This window comes from Dryas octopetala, chromosome 1 (genome assembly GCF_963921425.1).
Source record: "Dryas octopetala chromosome 1, drDryOcto1.1, whole genome shotgun sequence".
NCBI classification, from domain to species: Eukaryota; Viridiplantae; Streptophyta; class Magnoliopsida; order Rosales; family Rosaceae; genus Dryas; species Dryas octopetala.
The window spans coordinates 12,735,700-12,748,643 of NC_141366.1; the positions used below are offsets into that span (position 1 = coordinate 12,735,700).

The 12,944-nt window shown below is 35.8% G+C and overlaps 2 protein-coding genes across 3 annotated transcripts; both read right to left on the reverse strand.

The window, feature by feature from the left end:
• Positions 1–695: 695 nt before the first annotated feature.
• On the reverse strand, positions 696–5,179 carry LOC147298026 (RNA-binding S4 domain-containing protein). Its single transcript, XM_086257463.1, has 10 exons — positions 4,965–5,179; positions 4,323–4,432; positions 3,947–4,078; positions 3,778–3,851; positions 3,561–3,666; positions 2,725–2,793; positions 2,296–2,360; positions 2,100–2,198; positions 1,568–1,667; positions 696–1,025 (listed from the first exon to the last, which is right to left on the reverse strand). The coding sequence occupies exons 1-10, from the start codon at positions 5,167–5,169 to the stop codon at positions 963–965; spliced, it is 1,023 nt and encodes a 340-aa protein (XP_086113589.1). The 5' UTR covers positions 5,170–5,179; the 3' UTR covers positions 696–962.
• Positions 5,180–6,910: 1,731 nt separating this feature from the next.
• LOC147298027 (proton pump-interactor) lies at positions 6,911–11,889 on the reverse strand. Of its 2 annotated transcripts, XM_086227417.1 has the most exons (8): positions 11,613–11,888; positions 10,481–10,882; positions 9,557–9,745; positions 9,272–9,451; positions 8,958–9,152; positions 8,241–8,339; positions 7,629–8,154; positions 6,911–7,539 (listed from the first exon to the last, which is right to left on the reverse strand). In XM_086227417.1, exons 2-8 carry the CDS (start codon positions 10,844–10,846, stop codon positions 7,223–7,225), a joined length of 1,872 nt encoding a protein of 623 aa, XP_086083543.1. In that variant the 5' UTR covers positions 10,847–10,882; positions 11,613–11,888; the 3' UTR covers positions 6,911–7,222. The 2 variants fall into 2 exon arrangements, with proteins under 2 accessions (XP_086083543.1, XP_086083537.1); XM_086227411.1 differs by having other exon boundaries at positions 7,448–8,154; positions 11,505–11,889.
• Positions 11,890–12,944: the final 1,055 nt, after the last annotated feature.

Genomic DNA, 12,944 nt, shown 5'->3' on the forward strand with positions numbered 1-12,944 from the left:
GCCCAACAACAGAAAGCCCAGAAAAGGTAAACATAACATGAAAACAAACAGTGATCTTTAAATCATTGGGGGCCCTGTAATATGAAGGCCCTGTGCAGTTACACCTGTTACACAACACCAGGGCCGGTCCTTTAAACTCTTCCTTTATAATAACAGTTGAGAGAGAGTTCAAACTCTTACTCAAAGGATTTCAGTGAACAAAGGAACGAGCCTTTTGTATTGCTTCAAGACAAGCTGCATAAGAGCAAGCTTGGAGAGCTTTGCTGCCATGGAAGTTTTACCAACATTGCCTGCAATGTTGACCATTGTGGCAATTGCAATAACAAATGCTGCCAGTGATTAAATGTGAATATGCACATGCTTGTCTTTATTCAAAGGTTCATGCCAAGTAGTTTGAAGATAGATGACTGAATCAAAGAAAATTTCTTGTGTATTAGTTGGTACAATTTTGGGTTGTATTTTTAAGGAGATGGTAAGTCTAGTGTGCACTCTGCTTGGCATACACAACACAAAGTGCATGTCCTCATAAATGATGGGATATTTTTCAAGGCACTGCTTTTAGACTACTTTTAGTGTAATGTTTTCTCAGCAAAAGAAAAAAAGGAAAAAGTGTATTTTTTGTTTTCAAAGCCTAAAGTTTGAGGAAGGGGAGAGGATATCATGTTACAAACAAAACTCCTGAAGTCTTGATAGCATTAGTCCAAAAGTAAAAGTCTTGATAGCATTGAACTGTTAAATATACATACCGCAACAAAGAATGTACAAAATTATTTTTAACAATGGGGAAGTAAATTTAAATATGTACACCTTTGAACTTGAAAATGGGGCCCAACTTTGATGAAGCATATACTTGAATCTTGATCTTTAAACGGACCTGTCTGGCTATTAAGCTACAAAAATGCTCATCTCAGAACTTCTTTAGATCCATGAGTTGTATGTAACATTGTTGCCGGTGTCTGAACTTACAAATAACGAATGAGCTCAACTGCAAACTTCCCCTTCTTTGTAGAGATAATTTCTCCTATCTGGAACCAAAATAAATAAAACATCAGAAATGCCAGGCTAAAGAATGGTTATATTGATACTTAAACCCTTACTAGAATACAATTTCAGGGGGCTAATAATGTAACACCATACATTCTGTTAGCTTATATTAAATATAATTACAAAAGTATCTCCAATCAAACTATAAATTATAACCTAAGTTCAATGAAATAAGCATGTGTATCAGATATGGGTATGCGTGCTAGTGTTGAATTTATCTGTTTTATAAAATCTCTACAGCATATTTGGAGTATCCCGTAGCCTTAGTTATAACCTTAAGTGAAGGATCCATATTGGGCAGGTTATAACATGTCAGAAGTGCTTCCTACAATGGGATACAGTTCCACGTCCAAAAGTTTTGCTTCGAATTTTGGATACTCTTACATAATAGTGAAGGATATCAGAAACTATTCAAGAAGTATCCATATCCAATTACAACATCTATATGTCTATGTGTGTTTCTACTTAGCTGACATGTCATCTGATCAAACAGTGGTTTTCTTGAATCTGACAACCAACTCACCTTCAGTCTTCCTTGTCCTTTAACTGATACAATATCACCAGTCTTGAGTGTAGCTCCATTTTTAGTAACAGGGGTCCAGTTGAGGCGCACATCCCCATCACTGTACATATAAGAAAAAACTTCAATACCACAATGATGAAAATTAAGAGGTGGTAACACAAAGGACAAGACGAGAAAGTCTGGCTAGGAGGGTTAGTCATGTGAAACAAAGAACATACTGCAAAAAAAAAATAACAATATGGAGTACCCCAGGTTAAGTGGAAATGCTAGAAGACTAAGAACAGGCTTACAAAAGTTATGGCCTAATGCAGATAAAGAATGCACGGAAAAAGCCGAGGCTATTTTGAGTACCATATTTTGAGTTTAAGCATGCATGTTTAGTGGATTCCTGAATTTGTTATAAATGAAAGAAGACCATCAAACTCAGCAGCAAACCAACAATATAGGATTAACTAACTCAATAAAGCTTAATAGAATCAACATACTAAAAATAATTCAAGGGAGAGTTCAGCAAAAGCATAAAAGACTGTACCGGATCAGGTCAACTAGTTTTGACCGTGAAATCTTAAATCCTGCACTAGCTATAGCATCAATCCTCAGTGATAATTCTATGGTTTTAAATGACTTAGTCCTGCAAAGAGAAAACGATATGTAAGTCATTAGGTGATGCTAATAATAAGTATTGCACAGAATGAAGAAAAGATAACAACAATATGATAATTTGCAACCTTGGTGGTTCGTAATCAAGAGCAATCAGGGGTATCTTAGTAAATGAAACTGGAACATTACCAACCTGCAAGAGAAAAAGTGTGATATACATAGCTATCTTGACCTGTGAAACAAAAATGCTTCTCTTTTCGTGTTAGGTGTTGTATCATTCTTTTTCTATTTTGTCCATTAATTGCCACTGCTTTATTGTCCCATTGTCCCAATGTAAATTTGCAATGATCACCAAAAAAATAAATGCCACAATATTTCTTTATCATGTTTTTGAGAAACCAAATAATAATGACCAAGATGTAACTCATCCAACTATACTAATTTGCACCATATGATATTTAAAGAACAAAAAAATAAAATACATAACTTTTTGCATTGATGTTAATAAGGAAGATAAAAAGTATTAAGAGAAGCATAATACTCAGAAGTTAAACAACCTTGTCAAGTGTTGATATAAGAAAGTCAACGAGTTCTGGAACAATAATGACTTGAGCCCCCTTCTCCCCCTGGCAGCATGACAAAAGAAATAAAAAGTTATAAACACTCAACCCAACCAGGTCATATCCCGCAATAAAAAAGAAAAACAATCCATAATATTATGGATATAACTGCATTCGTGGGAATCAGAAAATGCTCAATTAGCACAACGGTATCCTAACTGAACTGTAAATTAAGGGATGATATTACAGATAAATACCTCCCCATATTGACATTGAACAGACATGGCCCTGCTATGGCAGGACCGCAGGAGCAACACTATATAATTCCGTTTTCACATCTGTGTACAAATATAGGACACAGACATGAGACAGAAATCCTGACACTACAACTTCTTAAGAAGTAACCACTAGTAAGATTAGGCCAAAATGACATGTGTTTACTAATATTAGCTCTGTTGTGTTAGAAATGGAAATTTTTTATCATAGTTTACATATAAACATAAAAATCTCTCTCCTTGGAAAAATTTACCAAGTGGTACATGTTGGAGATGGAAAAGAAAAGTTTATTCTTCAACACATTTTTAAGGTGTCAGTTCTCAGCAAGCTTGGGACATAGACAGACTCCATGCCCATGCTAATTGGGTACTCAGAAACAGAAACTGGATCTGGTTAGAAAATGAGTAATATAAAATTTATAACTTCTAAAAGAATAAAAAAAAAAATGAAAAAGAACTAAAACTTCTTCAAAATAAATTTGAATTTGAGAGTTCAAGTCTCTACTTTGAAACCTCTCCTAAAAAATTAATAACATAGTAGAAACTAATAATTAATACCTGCAAGATAATATCTCCAAGCTTCTCCCTTGCAATCCCTGTACCAAGAATTGCGCCTAGAAAGTCACCATGAGAACAAGGTTGAAAGCCAAAGTTTCCCGTGATACTGGAAGAAGAAACAATCAAAGAAAAAATAAGAAAAGGTTTCATATTGATTAAAAGATGGATGCTTCTAGAGCATGAAAAGTGAAAATGGTAGAGATACAATATTATTTACCTCAATGCTGCAATTATATCAGGATCACTTGTCAATACTTCTGGATGTCCAACAGAAATCCGGCACCGCTCAGCCTAGACAATTTGAAGAAGTGGAAAATATACCAATTAATACACAAACACTCTGACACGCACCAGCACAAAATAGAGCCAAATCTATTTAGTTCAACCTGTGGGTATCCACCCTGAGCAACTGCTTTCAAATCAGCTAGCTTTTCCAATGCTAACAATGACTCCTTCAGAACTGGCGGGGTGAGAAAATTTGTATGGATAACTTCTCTTCTTGATGATGCACGTCTAGCCTACAACAAATGGAAAGAAAAGAAGGAGAACTTAGAAACATCTCTTCATCTTCAAGTAAAAAATAGAGCAAAAAACCTATATGGTGAGCTTACGCCCATCTGTCAATCTTGAGTGATAAATAGGCTATGCTATTATTTCAAAAGGTCCAAAAATCTGAACTTCAAGGTTCTCCATAGAGCAGGGAAAAAATACGAAACAAAATATGGTCTTATAAGATACTGTGGGCAAGGGTAATACAAGTACCATCTCAAGGACACGCTTGACTTCTTCAATAGCAGTTTTGTCTGCCACCCCTTTAAGTAAATCATCAACATCCCCCTTTATAGCTTGAGTTAAGTGGCATATTCCTGAAGCTGTATTAAGAAAAGTAATAGCAAAGCATACACCAGATCATGAGATTGAAAATAATGGATGGCCGAGCAGCCTTATTAGAGAGGCCATAAAATGTGAGCTTGTAAAGCAAGTAAAGCTATTATAGGAACACACACAAAAATGATGTCCATAGGTGTGCTGTACAGAATACAGAAGTGCTCTATGCTCCTGTTTAATAAATGTAACAAATCAAACTTCATTGACCCATCACACCTTAAACTTATCCAACTTCAACATGCCTCCTTTTGGACATTTCAGCGAGGCTTTTTAACAAACATCTCTCCGCTTTTTTACCATTTAAGCTCAAATACTTTTCTTAATTTTTTCTTCAATTTTGGTAACCAAATCACGATTTATTTTCAAACACTTATTGGGTTGAAGTTGTTGCTTCTCAAATATCCACAATTCAGCCAAATGGGTGTTCAAAATGACAAGAAACTAGCATAAGTACAATGGCGAGGGAAACACACATCATTCATGCTTAATAATCAAGTAGCAATAGCACATTCGCACCTGAAGAACTCGAACGAGGAGTGAGAGGAAAAGAGAAAAGGGTCCTGTGGTGAGAGAGGTTGTTGTTTTTCAGAGGATGGGAGAGAGCAAAAGCCACAGCTGCTGTTCTTAGAAGTGACGCTGCTACGAAACTGGTGGCAGCCATGGCTCGCTGCACGCTGCGCACATCGAGTGTGGGGGAGTTCACAAATTTTAGCCCGAACATTTGAGACCCGTTTAGTTGGTTAGTGACTTGTAGCCTTGTAGGAAAAAAATAAAAATAAAAATAAAAGAAAAGAGAATCCTTTTTATTGATACCCTCCAATTGCTCATTGCACCCTCCAATCTGGCAAACTCTTTGATGAAGGGCAATTGTGTGAGACTCTTAAATAATGGTTAAAGGAAAAATACATTTTTGGTGCTTGTGTTTAAAGCCAAAAACACATTTGGTCCTCGTGTTTTTAATTTTCCCTTTGTGGACGAACCACCATCATAATCTTCGGATGGATTTAGGATGGTAATACTGTCATGATATATAATTAAGATTGTTGGGTGGCTAGATTTGCTGTGGTGAAAATAAAGACCATAACTCAGTCAAAAGGTTCTGATTGGCATGAAAATTTCAAGTGGCTTGATATATGTCAAATCCAATTCTGTCATTTTGAATTTTTGAGTACTGGGTTGGGTTACAACACCATCCAGCTGTAATATGAGTTGATAACTGGCAATGTATGGGGAGGCTTCCAAAACTTAAATCATAAAAGACAAAATATTAATAATACTAATAATAATAAAAGAAAAAAAATCCTAACTTAAGCGTGAAAAGCCATCATGATTCATGAATGGTATTTGAGCGTTCGGGGCATTTGCACTGTCTTTCTCATCGATGATGTTCTCCTGATTAAGAGAATGCACCATCATGGCCATTCTCATTGCATAAACTCATACATGTTAAGGAGTCTTTTGATGATATTTTATTTAAAAAAAAAAAATTGGAATACTTCTTTGCATTGTGAGCGTAGGATTTCAGTTGGGAGTAGTATAAAACTATAGAAATAGGAAAAATAAAATAAAATATTTTGGTCCCTGTGTTTTACTCCGAAAACATATTTAATCATTGTAGTTTCAAAATTTCACATTTGGTCATTGTATTTCATATTGTTTATTGGTACTCAACATGAAATTTTTCTTGAATTGAAACTAATAATTTGCTTATACTTGCGATCTCAATAATTTTGGGCCAAAAATCATGTTTGTAACTTTCAATTTGATTTTAAAACAAAAATTTAAAAAAATCTCAAACTTATAGTTTAAAGCCAAAAAATTTTGTGACCCTCAATTTCTTCCAACAAATAAATATGAAAATTAGTTTTAGAAAACCCATAAGATGGTCCTTTAATCCCCAACAAAAAATTTCTTAAAAACAAATTGATAATTTATCCCCAAATTAAAATTTTGAGTTTTTAAAATTGTCCTAAGATTACAAAGAACACAAAACACATGAACCAAATATAACATTTTGAAACCACATAGACCAAATCTGTTTTCTTAGTAAAACACTGGGATCAAAAATGTTTTTTTCTCATATATATATATATATATATATTGACCATATACAAGGTCTGCAAATTTGAAAACCCAACCATTAATTGTGGGATCAAAACTGTTTTTTTCTCATATATATATTGACCATATACAAGGTCTGCAAATTTGAAAACCCAACCATTAATTGTGGCCTTGTCAACTGTCAAGCATGCCAGGCGTTGCTGCAATCAGAACAATACCATTCACAAACAAAAGCTTTACAACAATTTAATCATGGCTTTTAGCTCCTACTAAAAAACTCATTCACCCTTGCATTGAAAATCACATTCCCAGATCGAGTTTCTTCTTCTGTAGAATTGCCATCAATCACAAATCTCAGCAATGGACGTTTCCATGATGCCAAATGCAAGTTCATATAAATATAAGGAAAACATGCTAACTTTTATAAATAGAAGAACAGTTGAGGTTTCAGATTTAACATCTATGAAAGGGGCCAGTCAAAATTTGGAATTACATCAACAAAACCAAATCAACTATATGTCTCTTCTCCATTGACAGATATTTTGGACTGAGCTACCACCAACTTTATGAGTTTTGAGTCCATCCTGGAACAGGATGTAAAGAACAGGAACAACTTAATTTAACTAACAGACAGACCCAGTCACTCGCACGCTTGATATGCGGAAAATTTAAGGTCTTAACTTTTCTCTACCTCAGTTCCAGTTTTAACTTCCTCAGAGAATATAATAATAACCGAGCGCGAGAAACACCAGACCTAACAAAGCGGCAGGAGCAGCCCACATCCAATAGTTGTTACTCGACTTCTTCCGCTTCAGGATGGCTTTTGGAAGTGACTCTGGACCTCTTGGTCGACCTCTGTTCCGGATATTGTTATCCTTTTGCGCCTTCTCCTTCGCCAGTGGGACAGGAACTTCAACATTTTCATTAACCTTTTCTTGTTCTGCAGCCTCAGCAACTGGGTCCGCTGACTCCTCAGGATTGGTCTCAGGTCCAGATGATACCTTCTTCTTTGCCTTCTTTTCACGCTCCTGAGACAAGTCGAATTGGTATATTGTTTCAGTTTTTAACTCCAACCAAATCAACAATTAGCAAGTAATATAAAGAAATAAATAGAATAAATAATTTCCTTGAGCTTCTTTTCAGCTTCCTTTTGAGCTCTAATAGCTGCTTTAGCTGCAGCTTTCTCTGCCAATTTCTTCTTCCTTTCCATAGCCTGCTTAGCTTTTGCAATTTCCTCTTTTCTTTTCATCTCCTTCAACTTTTCTGCATCAACTTTATTGTCTTTTGGGGTACTGTCCTTCTGCTTTTCAAGCCCAGATATTTCCTTGTCTGCCACGTCAAAATCCTCTACAGTAGATTTCGGAACCGTTGCTTTATTTTTGGCTTCTTTCTGAGCCTTCTGCACAGGCAAAGTATCTACTGGAGTAGATCTGGTATCTTCCTTAACTTGTTTTGCATTAGCTTTTGATGCTGTCTCTACTACAGGGGGTGTAGATGTTTCCACAACCACCAATGGCTTCTCGTCTGGGTTTCTTATACGTCCATCCCTACTCAGTTGCCGACTATCCAGAGACGACAAAATTCTCTTCTCATAATCATCCCTAAAATCCTTGTTACTGCTCCAGCAGGACATGAATTTCTCAACCTATTAAAAATATCAAAGTTTAGAATGCAGATGCTACACGAGTATGGTGGAGTTATCATAAACAATGAGTATTTCATTCAACAAACCTCAGCATGAGAAAGCTCTTCAAGAGCTTGAACATCTTTGTTACCAGCAAGAGCTTTCGCTTTGGTCAAGATGGCACGGCTTTGGTAAAAGCAGGCATTCTGAAAAATTGATATAAATTAATTAAAAGGGTGCCAATATCACATGTCTAAATAAAAATATAGCCATTGCATATACCCTTCATGTCAGAAGGGTAACCTGAAACTTTGAGGGTATTTGTTACAAGAATAGGAGAACTACCCCCACATTAGTTTTCTTTGGCATAACTACACTTTTCCAGTATAAAAAACAATATATTATAGAGAAAGAAATACGCTTATGACCCATCCTGTTGCAAATGCTATTGTCAAAATTCAGATTCAACAACACCTGCAGCTATTCTGTAAATAATTTGTGCACAGGAAGTTTAAAAACCAATGAGACCAGAACATCCAAATATAGAGTTGATCCAATCATTCATCTAGCACAATTATACCCCCATAATTGCAATGAAAACACAAGGATCCCTGGCTTTCCAATTTGATGAAATAACACAGGCAACAGTTTGAGATATTGAGTACTGGGCCAAGGAAAATGTATAAGTTTTCATAATCAATACAAGAGCACAACATAGAGAGGGAGAGGGAGAGAGAGAGAGACAGAGAGAGAGAGACAGAGAGACAGAGAGAGACAGAGAGAGAGAACTGAAAACCTTGAAAGAAAATTCATGTAAAACTTACCTCCTCATCACGCTGTTTCCTAAGTTGAAAAATAATGTCGCGTGCTTTCTCCCTCTTATCAGTCACAACTGTCAGCTCGTCCTGTAATGATGCAATTTCCTTCTCTAAGGCCTTCACTTCATCATCAAGTTGCTTAATTTTAGACCTAACTGCTTGTTGTTCCTTCCTTACTCCATCCAAATCACCACCTATAAGCTAAAATCACATGATTTTGCAAATGATTAGCATACATTACATAATGAAGAAATTATGCAACACACAATTCAGGAATTCATTGAAACAAAAAGGCTTAAAAATAAAAACATTCCCCTTACTTTAACCTGGCCTTGAAGGGCCTCTTTTTGAACAATTGAATCCTGAACCTTTGCTCTCATGGCAGCATTAGCAATAACTTTTTCCCTTGTGCTCTCAAGCTGTTTGATATCTTTAAGGATTGCCTTTTCCTCCTTCAATGGAATGCTCTCATGTTGTATGGTATACTGCAACCTCTGGATCTGTTTCCAACCAAAATTACAGAGTAAAAAGAAGGCAAGAAGTTACAGGAGCACAAAATAAACAGATGAATTTAGAGTTATACAAAGCTTGGAAAGCAAACTTACACGACCATTAAGCTCTTCTTCAGATGAACACAAACCACCATTCCGACTAGCATTGTCTGCACTGCGCAGCTTCCCGAGAGCCTGAGCAAGAGGTTCTATCTCCCTAAATTTCTCATCCACAATTGACTTAATTTGCCTGTTGTCATCTTTCAAAGCCTTGATCTGAGAAATCAACTCTGCTCTATCGGACTGCAGAAAAGAGAGTAGGGGAGGGCACAGTGAAATCAGAGGTTCATTCTTCTTAAACATTCAAATAAACAACAGTCCATTGGATCAACTGTTTTCCATATTTTGCAATACTACATAGTAATTTAGATTAGCTTTACCAATAGGCACCGCAACATTTGATAGAACAGAATAAAACACAAGATTGAAAAGTGTGTCCCCCGTGAATCTAGAAGGTATCATATGCGATCTAACATATTAAACTTTCCAAATCCTTCCTTAAATAAAAAAATTCAATTCTCTTATATTACAAAACAATGGGTATATAAGAAGACGATCTTGGATGTACCAATCCTCATAAAATTAGTCTTAGTAAAGGGAGGGACGTTTCAGGAGAACAGAGAAGTATGGAAATCAGAGGAATCCCCTCATTATAATAGTATTCATATTATATATATATATTACCACATGTGATCATATTGTTTCCTTCTTTTGTTTCTCTAAATTTTTCAGATAAATAGTAAACTTGAGTAATGAAGAGTAGCAGATTTAATTTTTAGCACTGTACATAATCTTTTCTAGTTCTTGTTAAATGAAAATTTATCAGCATTCATGGGTGTCTTAGAAAAAGAGAGCCTCAATTTTACGGTTCTAGTGTCTATATCATCTCCATTTAATACTGTAAGAAATAAATAATGTACAACAAACAGATCAAAAGTGATGTTATGTTCACTAATAAGGTCATGAACTTCAACTCACCCTCTTTGCCTTTAATGCATCCATGATGCGGAATCGGGCTTGATTCCTCTTGTCAATCTCAACAGAAGCCAGATCAATTTTGGCTTTTATTTGTGGATCATCATATACTCGGTACCTTACAAAATAAAAAGAATGAATCTGCTTGGGGACAGGCCAGTCAGCAGCTGCATCCGTTGGGAAGTTTGAAACTGGAACCTCATTCACTTCCTTTTTAACCGATTCATCACCATGCGATCCAAATTTGATGGGCTCGTTAAGCCCCAGCCCTTGGTCCAATTTCCCATTCTCCTTGACAGAATTCTCTCCTTCAGTCACAGTCCCCACTGGTCCTTGGACCATCTCAAATCCCACAACTTCAACGCCCATACCTTCCACCAAAGAACAGCCTACAAACCGAAAATCCTGATACAAAAGGCAATATCATGTCATATGATGAATAATAATGAAAACACATATAATAGAAAAACTAGATTCTTTTTAGAAAGCTTTTAGTTAAAAAGATCACAGTGTTAGCCGGCATACGAGTACCTAATTAATCAAAGAAAATAAGGAGAAAAAAATCTAAAGTTACTGATTAAAATACACATCTTTCAATTGAGATCATCAAAACAAACAAATCTAAAGCCTTTGAGTCAAAATCCCACAGCTATGTGCATGTTTATGAGCAGCAAAAAGCTCCATAGATTATTCAAACACCAAAGAAGAAAAACCCAGATTGGAAAATTAAACAGATGCAAAAATGCCCAACACTCAAAATGCGAAGGTCAATATAAGTGCAGCTATCAGATGTATTCGATTTATCATTTTACAAAATAATATCCAAAAACAACAAAGAAATCCAAACAGTTACGCCTCTATCACAATCATGAATCAAAAACATGTTGATGAAAAACGCATCAAATTACAGAATCAATCCATTCAAAGAGATCGACGTCTTACACCAAACAAGCAACAAAATCAAATCAAATTATCCCAAAATGAAAAAACAAAAACAACCCATATGATCTATATACAATTCTTTTACCCTGAACAATCGAGATCAATTGGATCGACCCATCAACCAAAACCAACCAAAAAAAAATGCAGGAAGAGTGAGATGGAGAGGTGAAGAAAAATGGCGGAGGATTATTACCAGGAACAGAAACAAACGGAGAGGCAGTAAAAGAGAGAGAGGGACAGAGAATATCCTTTTGTTTTTCTAAAGAAAGGAAAAGGGCCCCCAAATCCTTGTTTAGAAAAACCCAGAAAATAAAAAAAGAGAAGAATGTGGTCAAGATCTCTCCTTTCCTTTTATTTCACTCTTCTCTCTGTACCCTTGCCTGCCTTCAAAGTCTCTCTCTTTCTTATTCCTATTTCCAAGAGAGAGAAAAGAAGAAAAAAAACGAGTATTGTGAGAGAGAGAGAGAGAGAGAGAGAGAGAGAGAGAGAGAGAGAGATATTTCAGGTGAAGCAGAAGATTTTGGGATTGTTTTTCCTTTCTACAAACAGTAAATAAGCTTGGACTGATGAAGAACCGTTTTTCCTGTCCCCCAGTTACAAAATATTAATAACGTTTTTTTTTTTTTCTTTTTCCTTTTTTCTTAATGATATTTATAAAGTTGGTTTTGGTGTTTTGTTGCTTTATGGATTTGGACTTCTTACCGATTTAGAAAACCAAAAGAAGAAAAAAAAACAATGGGAATTCGATGTTCGGTTAGGGTGAAGAGGCTATTGCTTTCTTGTAACTAAAGAATAAATGGTGCATTTTGGATATGAAATGAGCTACTTTGTTGTAATTAAAGAATAGGTTTTGTTAGTGGCCGAAAAAAAAAGAACAGGTTTTGTTGTGTCTTTTGGGCTTAAAGGCTCCCCAAATTACCAAAAAAAAAACTTTGTAGATTTTTTTTTTTTAAAGTATTGGATGAGGATAATAATGTTTTAGAAATTTCAGATTTTGTTAAAAACTATACTTCTATCGAATTTATAACTCTTAACCATGTATCATAAAGAAATATAAAAATAATTTTTAAATATAAATATTATTTCTCTATTTATCTAAAAAATTCAAACGAAATTTAATACGGAATAAAATATGACGTTGGCGTAGATTTACCGGGGCTGGTAAACCGAGTCAGCCAACGTTAATTTCGATACGTACAAGGAAGCTTGAGATCCTCGAAACGACGTGGTATTGAAGGGAGTTGGCGTGAAAGAAAAGTACAGCGAAGCTGCGTTTGGCCAAGTCTGACTCAGTCTCAGTTCTCAGCAAATAGACACGTGTGTTTGGCACGCGTAGAGTTGGGCCACGTTTGGTCGATGTTCACGAGAGAAGTGCATTATGGATTGAGATAGATGTGGATGAAGTGTGTATGTGAAAGTACAAAAGTACCCATGTTGAATGTTTTCCAAAAGGGTGTGTTTGGACACGTGTAGTGTGAAAGTCAGACCATATGGGGGTAGGTAGGGGTAGGGGGTGGAATGAATC